Below are 14,341 nucleotides of genomic sequence, written 5' to 3' on the forward strand. Positions count from 1 at the left end.
CTCAAATAAAAGAAGAAAGAAGAAAGAAGTATGTATTTTTGTCCCCAAATAAAAATAACTATAATTGAGTTATATTTACTCCCCACCAAATTTGATTGATCGATAACTTCTTCTCATCATTTACTGAGGTAATCTTTTAAAATCTCTCTCAGTTTTTTTTTGTCTGTCACTATATATCACTCTGTGCTCTCTCAATTATCTATCCTTTCTAGATAGAGCCGTCAATATGGGCCCGGCCCAATCCAATCTGTATTTGATGGAGTTGGGCTTTAGTTTTTGCAGCGCATTTAAGAATAGAGCTTTTTAGTCCGGCCTAGATAAGTCCGTGACCCATGAGGCTTGAGCAATGTGGGTTGGGCTAGTCCGTGGGTCGACCCTTAAGTCAATTGCATGCAACTATTTAGATTGTTTATTAGTATTTTTATTTAGTTCGAAGGATATCATGTCAAAAGTTATTTAATTTCGCTATTAGAAGTGTTTTTTAGGGTGTTGGAGACTTGATTAACAAGTATTAATCCTATGAAATATTGGCTGATAATATTTATGTTTATTAATATTCTAAAATTAAATTATAAAATATTATTTTTAAAAAGAGGACGGACCTGTGAAGCCCGTAGCCCACAAAGTAATGGTGTGGGCTTGGTGTTTTTTAGTCCATCATTTTGATGGGCCAATCCAGCCTTGCCCGTCAAACTCAAAGCCCGTATGGGCTAGCCCAGATGGGCTGGTCCGACCCGTATTGACTACTCTATTTCTAGATGAGGGAGAGTCCCTTGGCAGTTTGCAAGTGTTGCGCTAGCTATCTATTGAACATTTGATGATTGGGTCTTTGTTTTATGATTGATAATGTTACTGGATATATATATTTCGTATGTGTCAAGATGAATGTTTGATCGATAATATGATATATGGAAGTGCTCGACTTGCTTAGCGATCAAAGCTAGTTCACTAAGGTAGTTTATTTTTTATTTTAAGAAAAAGTAGGTGCAGACATTTTTTCTTGATTGCGTGAGCTTGCTAACCAGCGAACACCGACATCTTGGTATAAAGAAAACTGCCTGATTTTCTTGGTTACAATGAGGTGACTTATATCAATTGTCTATATATTGAACATTTGATTGTAGTGTCTTTAGCTTGTGATCAATAATAGATTTAACAAAAGAAAATAAATTGATGCAGTGATCCATCTAAAAGGGTTGGTGGCAGCCTTGTCATAAATAACAAGTGAGGTCTGAAAGGACAGAGTATATGTAAATCTTATCTCTACTTCGTAGAGATCGATTGAGAGTTATTTTTGATAGATCCTTGATTTAAAATAAAATATATGCGAGCATTTTGAAAAAGGAAATACAAAAATAAAAACAGTAACAACAATAAAATAATGTGAAATAAAGAGCAATGCACGACATACAAAATAAGCCAACAAATAATAGGATATTGAAAGCACAAAAAGACATAAGTGATACTTGAAGAACAAAAAACTACAAGAATTTATCTATATCTATACCTAATAAGAGAGGCAAAACTGTCATGTGACAGCATGTTATAAAAGCAGCAATATTTTAAAAAAAATAAAAAAATAAAAACCTATTTTTTTAACACACATAACTTCCCCATTACAATGGAAATACACTTTTTAAAAGATGAGTAACACCGGCCACTTACAAATAATTTTTGCTAATTTGGTAATAAACTATTACTTAAAAAACAACTTAAATAACAAAAGATACAAAAAAGCAATTTTCATTACAACATTAAAAAAATTACAATACAAATTTAAACAACAATAACTACAAAAAAATAAATAAATAATTACAATACAAATTTAAACAACAATAACTGCCAAACAAAATAACATTAACTAAAGATGGAAAAAAAACATTTTTCATTACATTCTTAAAAAATATTTAAACAACAATAACTGCAAAAAAATAAAAAAATAATTATGATTAAATTTTAAACAACAACAAATGCAAAAAGAAAATGAGATATACACATGCCATCTACAAGTTTGTTTATTTTAATTATTAAAATTTAAAACAATAAAAAGTAAAAAGTAAGAAATTTAAAGAGATGCGTGATTCATTACAACATTTAAAAATATTACAATACAAATTTAAATAACAATAACTATAAAAAAAAAAAACAAATAATTACAATACAAATTTAAACAACAATTACTGCCAAAAAAAATAGCATTAACTAAAGATGGAAAAAAAACCATTTTTTATTACATTCTTAAAAAATATTTAAACAACAATAACTGCAAAAAAAAAAAATAATAATTAGAACAAAATTTTAGACAACAACAAATGCTAAAAAGATAATAAGATATACACACGCCATCTAACAAGTTTGTTTATTTTAATTATTAAAATTTAAAATAATAATAAGTAAAAAGTAAGAAATTTAAACAGAAACGTGTATATCCTTTTAATTAGGGATAGTTTGAAGGAGTTGGTTTTAAAACCACCCACTAAACTCCTTTTTCTGATAATTGTCTTTCATTACAACTCATTTTCTTATTCTTATATAATCCTTACTACGTTCTACATGTTCCGCAGTTTATACATTTCCTCAGATTTCTGTCATTTTGCAATCTACGTAGTACTGTCATAACCATATATGATTTTTCATAGCATCTCATAAATTACAAGCAGTTCTATGCAATGGAATTTGAGAGTAAAAATTATTCGCCTTTGGCAATTGCAGGATAAATTCAAACCTGATATGCCATATTCATTAGATATGATTTTACAGGATTTTAAGGTACTAATTGCTTTTCACTAATTTTTCATATTGCACAGTGTTTACATTAATAATTTTTCTTTTTAATTTTTAACATTGTAATTGCATTGAACAACACTAATTCTATGTCTCAAATTAGGGCGATCGCATACATGCTTCAATTGACAAGTATGATATTAAGTTTTTCAAGAAGAAGATGGAGGAACTTGGGTTATATCGCATTAACAACTTTGTTGTTACATCAAATTCCAAGAAATTTAAGACTACAACGCACATGCACAGTTTGATTTTCATAAAAATGACTTCTGTTGAGAAAATTACTGATCCTTCATTTCATATGGACATATTTAATTTGCGTCCATTTGACCAACTGATAATTCACCGGATTGTTGATGACACAAAACTTTTTAGTAATGATTCGCTTCATAGTCAATTTAAAATTAATCAATAATCTGTACTTTTTTTTTACTAATTCATCTATATTTATAGATATTGTTGGTCAGATTGTGACATATAAAGTTGTTCAAACATTCAAGTAAGGAGACAGTAATAGTATATTTATAAATATTGTGCTAGAAGATGATAAGTATGCTTTATTTTCTTTTTTACATTATAATTTGTGGTATTATCACATCCACTGATCGTTGATTAAATTTTTTTTTACATTACAATTGACACTGCCACATCCACTGATCGTTGATTACAGATGAAAAAGAATTAGAGAACAAACAGTCATTAAAAAAATGCACATACAACACCAGTGAAGACATTTACAACTCCATCTAAGCCTTAATCAAAACATAATTTCAGTCTACAAAAAGACTTTTCTAACTAATCGCGTTAACTAATGCGCAATATATAAATTTGTTTTACTTTATGTTAAAGCTGCAACATTAATGTAACACCTCGATTTTCTGAATCGGAATGCTACACGGTGCTTATGACCCCGAAGGACCATAAGCTAACCTATGATTGATATCTGTACCTATATACTGCAATATATGACGTAATAATGCGGAAAAACATGAACAATAAGCCATAAGGTTCAACTAAATAAAATATCTGACAAACGTAATATCCATATGGGTGGCAAATACCCCAAAACAACTGAATTCTAAATCAAATCTGAACTACATCTAAAAACCTCTAAATACTGTCTGAGTAAGGAGTTGAAGGACCATGTCTCCAACTAACTTCGTCTAGCAAAACTGAACTGAAATAATAAATGAAATAAAATAATACCATCCTCGAATAGATGAGGACTCGCTGCAACTCTGCGATTGAAATGCTACTGCTGATCTGTAACACATGCATCTGAACTTATAGTGTAACATAAGAGAAAGCACCATAGCGCAAATGCGTCAGTACGTCTAAATATACTGAGTATACGAGTGAGGTAGGCTAAATACAAAGGGTTATATGCATGAACAATGCTAACTAATATGAACGTGAGAATACATACATTCATAAGCAACTATAACTGAACTCGTAGTGATACTTACGACATGACTTTACTGATACTGAGATACTGAATAGATGAATGACTATTTCTGACAGTTCGAATTATGAAGAACTGGTCTGATTGACTGTGACTAACAGTCCTGAAAATGAATACTAATAACATAAGTTATGACAACTGACATAACTGATATAACTGTGATGATCGACAAGACCGATGTAACTGATAATGAGCAACTGTATTTAACAGTCTGAGTTCTGATGGAACTATCTGAGTTTCGTTCTATATGGAGTAACTAAATTTGAGATCAGTCCTATCTAGCTGGTGATCTTTAAATCTGATGATTCTGATTAACTATAGTTGAGATCAGTCCTGTCTAATGGGTGATCTTGAAGTCTATTTATAATGATAAGGATTGACTGTCTCTAACAGTACTGAATCTGTGCTACTGAACTGAGTTGACTGTATCTGACAGTCCTGAATCTGTAACTGAAACTGTGGGATGTATTCATCTAATCGACATGCCCCATGCTAAGCTGACTGGGGTTCAATCTCTGCCCTGACTGGAAGGGTGTCAGTACCGCGCCACCAGCAAAGACAACTGTTGTGGAGTCAGTCCTAATCTAAAAGGTGACTCTTGGAATCAGTCCTACACATATAAATGTGCTAACGGGTGACCCCTGAGTATTCCAATCCTATCTAACGGGTGACATATTGTACCTACGTTGGCTACGTAGTTCTGAAACTTAGGGATTGCTTCTAAAGATCTCCGTCCTTTCTAGCGGGTGAGTCCCCATCCCTAGGCTCACTCAGTGCTGAATCCTACTCCTATCTGAAAGACACTGAACTGGATAACTGATCTAAACTGAATAACTGAACTGAACTGAACTGATACTGATTACTGAGTTTACTGACTGAAGGAACGTACTGAGTTTACTGAGTTCCCTTGACTGAAGGAACGTACTGAGTTTTGAGGACTGACTGAGAGTACTGAAATTACTAAGATCGCTAGAAATACTTGATATAAGATGGACAAGGAAGACACTAACACACACTAAAACGGTTCATGATTTGAAGAACCGAGGACCTTTTTTGGTGACCCCTCTCGGATTCACTACACAATAACAATACAAGCACGATAACAACAAGATTATAAGGTGTTCAACACCTATAATCAGCGAGCCGCAAACTAAGATTACAACACAATAACAAGAAAAAAAATGACACAACAAGTTTCGGGTTTGGACACCCAAAACCGAGAATGAACACAACAACAATAATAAGATAGAATGATAGATAACTTGACACACAATGCACAAACACTATGAACCAAAGTGTATATTGACACTAAGACCCAAGAATTCATACAAATAACATCAAGTTCTTACAGTGACCTCAACGAAACGGATTCCCCAAGCAACCAACGTTTCAAAACAAGCAACCAACATAAGTGATTCCACACTTGTCACACGTGATATCCACACTTGTATGAACACTCTCAAAGAGCTCTCGAAATATCATCTAAGCTATGAACAAAAGACCTAATATGTTCTATTTATAGTCTAGGTTATAACTTATTACAAAATAACTATAATGCCCTTAATAAACCAAGACAAAGGGGCGGCCTTCGAGTGTGCATATTGGACGGCTTTGGAGTGTTGGGACTTGTTCTCCACACTTCAAAGCTTGTTTCATTGGTTGGGCAGCCACCCGAGCTCGAGTCTTTACGTATTGATCCACAATCAAGATCGTACTTGTATCATCCTCCCCTTCTTGAAAAAGGCTTCGACCTCGAATCCGACCCTTGCAAAACAATAGGAAGGACAAGCAAACACAAGTTCCTCAAGGTATGAGGGTTAGGATTAGTGTAATCAATCATAACATCTTGCCAAGATGGCTCAAATTTCACATACACCCAAACTCCCTCTTACCCGAATACCCTCCCAAGAAAGAGTCAACTAGTCTATCCACATAAGTGTGACAAGAAACAAGGAACAAGAGTTGCTCATCAAGTGGAAAACATAGACTTTTCTTGGAACAACAAGTAGGCTTGAAAAACGAGATAGGAAGGCCATAAATCCCATGCACATTCAAGTCATTCCAAAAGACATCTTCATCACTATACTTCAAATGATCACCAGGATCAAATGGGTGGAGTGTCCATGGACATGGGTTTAGGATGCCTTTCCTTTTCCCAATACTACCATTAGTACAATCATATATCCCCTCTATACTAGCATGGTCTACAACAAAAACAACTAGAGGGTCATCCATAGTCAATTGGCCAACATGTTCAACATCACTATTTTCACACGCAAGTTGGTCTTCATGACTTCCATAAGACAATGTACTATCACTTGCCACAATGGCCTCAACACTAGATGGATCAACTAGTGTATCCACAATCTCAAGTTGTACATTATCATCACCAAATGGAGGCACATTTGGCTCACCTAAAGACAAACTATCATTCACACTTAGTTGGCTACTAGCCTCATTCCCTAGAGTACAAGAGTTAGTTTGACTACCTTGTAACTCATGTGTAGCATGTCCACTCACAGGAACTTGATTAGGAAGGCTTGGATTCTCTATCAAGTTATCCAATTCCTTGCACAGAGAGCTTTCCGTCCCTTCCATTCTTCCTTCCACTCGGTCCATTATTTTTTTCCATTCTCTCCATTCGGCTACTAAGATCATGTTTCATATCCATTATGGCAGCCATGAATGATGGACACCTTTTCCAATGCCATAGTTCCTACCAAAAGAAATTCTAAAATAAAAATACAAAAAACAACAAACTAGTTAATGTTAGAAAAAAAAACATCCTCACAAGCTCTCCCACTTTGAAATGCCTCTCAATTGGCCTTACAAGTGTTGGTAACTCGTTTATACTCCAAAGAGATTACTTTATACTAATTCGGGCTCGAGGTCGGAATAGATTCTCTTTTGAAACAACTCAAAGAAAATACGTACGAACTTCAACCAAGAATCTACAACGAATTTCAAAAAGATAAAAGCACACAAAGAAACGTAGACACGAATAAACGAACCCAAAAACTAATTTACAACCTAGTAGACAATTACTAGTTTGTTAATTAGCAATAGAATCAACAAAATGCAACTAAGAAACAATAATTAGAAACTAAGAAATCAAAAATTTGAGCCTAAATTTATCCTGTGAACAGTAAAACGTGATGTGGCAGCCACGTATTGGTTGCGGTCTTAATACATTTTATTTTTCAAAATTGAAAGTCTTGAACAATTTGTGATTTGGAATCGGTGGGAATTGATTTAGAAGGAAAACAAGTCTCTAAATCCTATTTTCAAATTCAAAAGTGGAAGACTTGACTTTCTTGTACAATTTCCCTAAAACATGGTCCTTAAATCATGAAAATTTGTTGGAAAGTGGTTGAAAAGGTGATTATAAGTCTTTGAGAAGTTTATGATGAAGATGGGAAGTTAACAAATAAAGCTACAAATGTAGTATATAGAGAAGTTTTCCGGAACTTGATCTGATACACTGTGTCTTTTTGGATATATATTTACTACTATTGATTTGAATGTGGAAGAATCAGAATTTGAAAAGCTCTCTACATTAATAATGCATTGCAGCAGACCAACAAACAAACAGAGGATGGATGATAATGTAAGAAAAATTTATTACCATTATACTCACATTTAATAGATGTTCATTTAATGTTTAATCGCGGTTGTAATATTTTTTTCCATTTAAACATTACAGGAGAAAAGATTGGATCCAATATGCGTCATCAATACCAAAAGAATGACAAAGGGTTGTTAGGTGCATCATGTGTAAAACTATGTAATACCGTGTTCCTTAATTGAGCAGACGGTAAATATTAATTAAAATAACTATATTATTGTTTGTATTTGTTTGCGTTAATTAATATATTTCCTTTGGCTACAGATTGCACAATTATATGCAGTAGATTGAAACATAATTGAAATACTAATAGCAACAAATAAGTAGCTCAAACAACGGAAGATATATCAAACCATTGTAACAAACAAATAAAGATCAAGTTCACAACAATTCATCGCAACTCTATGTTAAATAGATCTTAATTTGGTAATTGATAATGTCTGATATCACTGACCTTTGGTGCTCATACGATTAAGCTTAAATCAGATGAACAGATGTACGACAAAAGCAGAAAGCACATAACTGACATAGAAGACATTCACTACCTTAAAAAAAATTATCTAATAATATTCAACAACATGAAAAAATAAATCAAGATAGAAATCACAAAAAATTGATCGACCAACCTAATAAGTAAACAACAACATACAAATGTAACAGATTTCACAACTATTTTCCTTGCACTGGGATCAGATTTTACCCTGAAATAGAACAATTAAAAACATGTTGTTAATGTCGAAAGGTTCATAGACTCCTAGTAGGTATAATATTTCCATACTCTGTATGACGTGTAGAGTCAGTTTCTTACATAAACTGAATAAAGTAAAATATGATGTAAAGCACTTCAATGGCTATAGTAACTTTCTTTTACAATATTTGAAATGGGCTTAACAACATGGATAATGAAATTTCATATAGCTGACCTCAACTTGCTCGGAATTGAGGCATAATACATATAGTAGTAATTTCTTTTATTCTATGCTTATATCAATAGACATGACTCTGAACCTATAGTTTTGACAATCTTGCCAAAGGCACACTTTTAAATGAGCGTGGTCTATTCATCGAAATATGAATAATCAATTTAGATATATTGCAGTTCCTCAAATATGTTCCTCTTGAATGAAACTACGAAAAGGTCTATCACGATAATACGTAACTTCCTCATGATAAACTTGCAATAAAATGGACAAAATCAGTAGTCATTAGTTATCTTCCACGCTGTAGACAAACATTTTCATCCAGCAACAAAAAAGCTTTTGTGATTTCAATCATGTCGACAGAGCAACAAAATAATTATACCAACGTCAATCAGCTGCCTCAAGGATTTTCATTACAAGGCAAATTTAACATAAAGAGTAGCTCATACCCCCCTTCCACTACTCTCCAAAACCCTAACAGCCAAAATAATAGCCTAAAAATCAAAACTTGATGATTACTCTTCACAAGCATACTAACTCTACTAGCTCTTTCTTCAGTGCTCATTGTATTTGGTCAAAGATATACACTCTACAGTAAAAATGAAAAGATTTTAAGGCTAATGAGTGTTTCATTAAACAATGCCTTAGCTTAATCTAAACTAAAGCATAAACAAACAAAAAAAATCTACCAAACAAATCAATTCTTTCACATAGAAAAAACCAATCTTTATAACCAACAACAACAACATACCCACTATAGTCGCACAAATCATTTCTTGGGATGGTAGAATGTACGCAAACCTTACCTTTATCTTATCGGGTATGAAAGGCTATTTTCAAAAGACCCGCAACTCAAAGAACCAATCTTTTTATCAAAAAATAGCAAATTCAGAAATGGCCACTTTTAAAAAATAAAAACTTGAATATCAACCATATAATCATGAAATGAACTTCATCAGCAAACTAAACAAGCTCCAAGAAAAAGCTCTATTCTACAATATAGATGACTATAACAATACCTTAGCAGTGGTTTCAATGAACATTACATCTTTCAACAATGATTTGTCATAGTCAATTGCAGTGGGAGGATGATTCTTGCCATTTGCATACAAAAACTTTAGAGACTTTTGATCGATGCAGCTTCATTTCTTAAGAGACACAATTGCCTCCAATATCGTGGCCAACCAAGATGACCTGCATCAAGAAAGAGCCAATTTACACGCCTTTCAACATTTAAGTTTGAGAACACCAATGCATATTGTTATTTGAACTACTCAAGGTACGTTTAGTCAAACCTTTCTGCCATCAGGTAGATTTTCAATAAAATTAGTGAGTGGTTTTACGTATTTGGAGAATGTGATAATATTGTTGAAGTCAAAATAATGAGCACCAGAGCCAGTTAAATCTACGGCATCAACTTGATATCCTGTTTCTTTGAGTAGAGTTGTAGTTTCGTACCAACACCACGCACCAAAACTGCCTCCATGGACAAGAACAAAATGCTTGATCTCTAAACTTTCAAGTTTTGTACCCTGAGAAGTCAAAAATACGTTACTTAACATATGATACAAAAAAACAGTCAGTTAATCAAGATTCTGACTTTCTGAGAAACACCTTAACCACACAACCAAATCAAGTTTAAAAAATACAATTAACAACCCAAATTTCAGCTCAAATTAACTCATAAACAAGTTGTAACTCTCATCAAAACCTACAAGCTTCAGATTAAATAATCAATAATTATTAATAGGATACACAAGCTCTAATATGCTCACGAAATTCAACAATAAATATTAAGCATATAATCAATAATTTATTTATGAAAAATAAAACCATGAAAAATAAAACCATGAAAAATAATTTTTCAAAATAGATATTACAAAAAAAAAATAAAAAAATCATGAACTTCATTTTCTTTCTTTATTTTTGTAGTACATCGACATGCAAAATAGATCAAATAATTTACCTCATGTATCAAATACAAAAATATACATGTTTCCTCGAATAAAATATCGACGATCTTGCTAAGACTATATTGACTGAAATACACAAATATAAACTACTGCCTTAATGTAGGAGTAAACTATGCTGTTTTAACCTTATTTTTATCCTAATTGTCAAAACTCTGCTGGAAAACCCATAATTATACATACCTCAATGACTGCCCAAAAATTGACATGCTTAAATTACTAGAAAAAAAAATCAACATCCTCCATATCTCATCAACAAACAAACTTAGAATGCATAATCACTAATATTAATTTTAGATTGTAAAAATTTAACAGAGAAAACTATGTGCAAAATAGAGAGAAGATGAAGTTTCTAGAGTCAAAATGTGGGTAAGCACTGTACTTTCCTTTTTCTTGAATTGTACTTTTACTTCTATTGGACCAATCTTTTATGCAATCATATTTTTGGCCACATCCATTTTTATATATATTTTCAACTATTAATTCAATAGTTTTTATGAGTTGTACTTTCTATTTTTTAAGTCCACATTTTTATAAAAGTTATGAGTATTTTTACAATTTATAGTCTAATATAATTTATTTATTTGTGATAAAAAATATATTATTAGAGATCAAATTAATATTTTAGAGTTATTGTTATTAAATATTTTTTTATATTCAAATTATTTTTAAAAAATTCATATAATATAAGATAAATACTATATTATAAGTAAATTTTAAAAATAAAAAAAATAGTATACTTGAAAAATTATTTAATAATATATAATTTGTGTTCATTTTTATTTGGAATAATAACTATTAAATGTTTGAGTGTATGAATCTTTTAAAATATTTATAAACACTATTAAATAATAGTTAAATGAACCTACATTTTTTTATTTCAGTTACTTAATCCTTTTAAAAATAATTTAATAATAATAAATATTGAAGTGATAAATATTTTATATCATACAATAATTTATAATATAATTAGTACTTATTTAATTTAATATGGCTTTATAATCTTATATTATAATCGATATCTTAAATTAGTATAAGATCACCTTCACATTGCGCGAGTACGTTAACTATGTCCAATATATTTTAATTACTTAAATCGTTTTAAAGTGTTTGAATAATAATAAATATTGAATTAATAAATTTTTTAAATCATATAATATTTTATAATATAATTATTACTTATTTAATTTAATATAATTTTAAAATTTTATATTATGATCAACATCTTAAACTACTATATACAGATTTTAAGGTCACCCATGTATCACGTGGATACCTACACAAGTAGTTCTAAAACTACCGAATGATATATTATACTTCAAATAAAAGCCACACTTATTTATCACCAAATAGTACACACATGCACGGAGCATTAGCCACACGACTCCAATTTATTTTCTTGGGGCTAATAGACATATATTTAAAACACTCAATGTGAGTAAATTTTTTTTCTCCCTAACCAACACGGGGAGTCTGTACAACATACCCCAACACATTAACAAAAAGACGAACTCGATCACATCGAAAATCTTTTGTCACGGGAGAACCATTCAGCACATTTGAAACATTAGTTAATTTTCGATTTTCCTTCTGAATAATTCCCCTAGCCAATTTTGCTGGTACTCCAAGAAGTTCTGGCCATGTATCCTTTTTCACCCCTATGATTTATATGATCAAAATATCAAATGAGAAGCATTAATCATAAACATTTAATTACATAATAATATATAGAAATTAAGAAGCAGGTGAGGAGTATAAAACGAAACCTTTGCAACTGGACTGAGCCGTGAGAGGTTGAATAAAGACTGCTCATAGAGATAGACATAGAATTAATAGTTAGTACATTATATTAATTTTTGTTTGAATAAGAAGAAATAAATGTGAAAAAAAAATTACTACTTGCTCATTAATCGTCAAGTTTACTAAACATACTTGCTCTTAATTCACTTGTCATTTTATAAAATTAAGATGAAATTAATTATTTTTGCCTCATTTTACCCGTCGTACTTAATGTTCTTCTAAGATTATCTTAGTTTTGAACTCGTCGTTAAATAAAATGCAATTTTTTTGGAGAGAAATAAGGGTAAAGCAGTGAAAAGTACTTTTTAATTATAATTTTTAGGGAACGTGCTAAAGAAAAACTAATTAATATAAAAAGGCAAGAGTATTAAAAAGGCAATTTTCAATGGACGTTTCTGTTAAAACACTGTTAAACTATGATATTTCTAACGAAAAATCTGTCTAAAATGTTTTCGATAAGACAATTTTTTCTCTGACGTGTACTCTAGAAATTTAGTTTTTTTTTTTTTTAATAGTGAAAGTGGGAAAAAAAATGTAGGAATTAAGAGAGGAAAATAAGGGCCAACTTGATGAAAGAAGCAAGAAAGCAACCACTAGAGTCAACTTCTCCATAGTCTACTCTTTTGTCAAAATTTTGTTTTAATTTTATGTTTTAGAATCATTTGGTTTTATGGGGATATTTATAGGAGAATTAGTGACTCAAATTTACATGAGATACTTCATACTTGCTTCTCTAAGCAACCATAGCTCATTAATTTAATAGTGTTGAAGAGATAAGTTGGATAGAGTTGCCGTGCCGATTATAGGCTACTAATTTAATTTCTTGTATTTGTTGACTTTTTCGTATAAAAAATTGATTTTCTTGTTGTACGTCTTCACTAAAAATTATATAATCGTTGAATGTTTTACAAAGTCCCGTACAGATTTAGAAGCGAAAAAATTACAAACAAACACGGTATAAGCAAATGGTCCCTATAAATATAAATAATACTAACATATAGATTAATTAGGGCCTAATCGTGAAATTATGCTTATATTAATTTCAGTGGTTTTGTTAATACTGCTAAAAATAAATAGAAATTGACAATGGAAACATTCTGCAGTTAAACATCATATTCTATCACTAATCCTAATGACGGATTAACAATATATATTGTTAAAATTTGTGTTAACTACGAGCAATTTAGTGATGAATTAATAATGCTATTGAATAAAGAGGCTCTAATGTTATTAAATTTCATATTTGACTAGCGAATTCTGAGAGTCAAAATTTCATTTTATTATTTAGCTAAGACGTTTCAAACAAATCATCATTGAAATAAAATAGAAATTGATATAAACATTGTCTAAGTGCTTTAGCATGATTTTTTTGGTTCTAACCCATAGAAGGAAAAGATAAGATGGGGGAATATTTAGAAAAAGATACATATAGTCTATAGAGCACATTTTTCTAATTAGTTTTCAAAGTTCGACTTTGATTATTAACCTAGAAGTCCAAAAACCAAAATATAAAAACAAAAGAAAGTGGCCCTACTCGTGCAAAGCATTCTATAGTAGTACATTTTTTTTTTTTAAAATACCTGTAGTACAATTCATAGGCATGTTTATACATCGAGTCAATTTTATTAAGTCATAAGTGATTAAATAATTGTGATCTTTTCTTACATATCAGGTATTAATATTTTATCATAATTTTCAATTATTTGTTGAGTTGATTTTGTCTGTTGTTACATATTAAGTTATTAACTCTACGGGCTTATATCTTTTTTATTGTTTTCGT

The 14,341-nt window shown here is 31.0% G+C and overlaps 2 protein-coding genes and 1 long non-coding RNA gene across 3 annotated transcripts; 1 reads left to right on the plus strand and 2 right to left on the minus strand.

The window, feature by feature from the left end:
• The first annotated feature begins 2,416 nt into the window (after positions 1 to 2,416).
• On the plus strand, positions 2,417 to 3,192 carry LOC124888153. Its single transcript, XR_007046203.1, has 2 exons — positions 2,417 to 2,769; positions 2,888 to 3,192. It is a non-coding gene; the product is annotated as an uncharacterized LOC124888153 (long non-coding RNA).
• Positions 3,193 to 6,112: 2,920 nt separating this feature from the next.
• On the minus strand, positions 6,113 to 11,176 carry LOC107843352. Its single transcript, XM_047397753.1, has 3 exons — positions 10,087 to 11,176; positions 9,811 to 9,985; positions 6,113 to 6,962 (listed from the first exon to the last, which is right to left on the minus strand). Exon 3 carries the CDS (start codon positions 6,902 to 6,904, stop codon positions 6,113 to 6,115), a length of 792 nt encoding a protein of 263 aa, XP_047253709.1. The 5' UTR covers positions 6,905 to 6,962; positions 9,811 to 9,985; positions 10,087 to 11,176.
• Positions 11,177 to 12,095: 919 nt separating this feature from the next.
• On the minus strand, positions 12,096 to 13,205 carry LOC107844936 (trypsin inhibitor 1-like). Its single transcript, XM_016689257.2, has 3 exons — positions 13,128 to 13,205; positions 12,528 to 12,566; positions 12,096 to 12,419 (listed from the first exon to the last, which is right to left on the minus strand). Exons 1-3 carry the CDS (start codon positions 13,171 to 13,173, stop codon positions 12,217 to 12,219), a joined length of 288 nt encoding a protein of 95 aa, XP_016544743.1. The 5' UTR covers positions 13,174 to 13,205; the 3' UTR covers positions 12,096 to 12,216.
• Between the last annotated feature and the right edge of the window lie 1,136 nt (positions 13,206 to 14,341).

Source organism: Capsicum annuum, chromosome 10, assembly GCF_002878395.1.
Source record: "Capsicum annuum cultivar UCD-10X-F1 chromosome 10, UCD10Xv1.1, whole genome shotgun sequence".
Lineage (NCBI taxonomy): Eukaryota > Viridiplantae > Streptophyta > Magnoliopsida > Solanales > Solanaceae > Capsicum > Capsicum annuum.

Excerpts from the sequence above, each read along its gene's own strand:
- LOC107844936 (XM_016689257.2), bottom strand. The coding sequence starts at position 13,173 with ATGGAGAAGTTGACTCTAGTGGTTGCTTTCTTGCTTCTTTCATCAA. Across the intron at positions 12,567-13,127 it reads TTTCTTGCTTCTTTCATCAA|TCTTTATTCAACCTCTCACG; the intron begins GTTGGCCCTTAT and ends CTCTATGAGCAG. Across the intron at positions 12,420-12,527 it reads GGCTCAGTCCAGTTGCAAAG|GGGTGAAAAAGGATACATGG; the intron begins GTTTCGTTTTAT and ends TATAAATCATAG.
- LOC107843352 (XM_047397753.1), bottom strand. The coding sequence starts at position 6,904 with ATGATCTTAGTAGCCGAATGGAGAGAATGGAAAAAAATAATGGACCGA.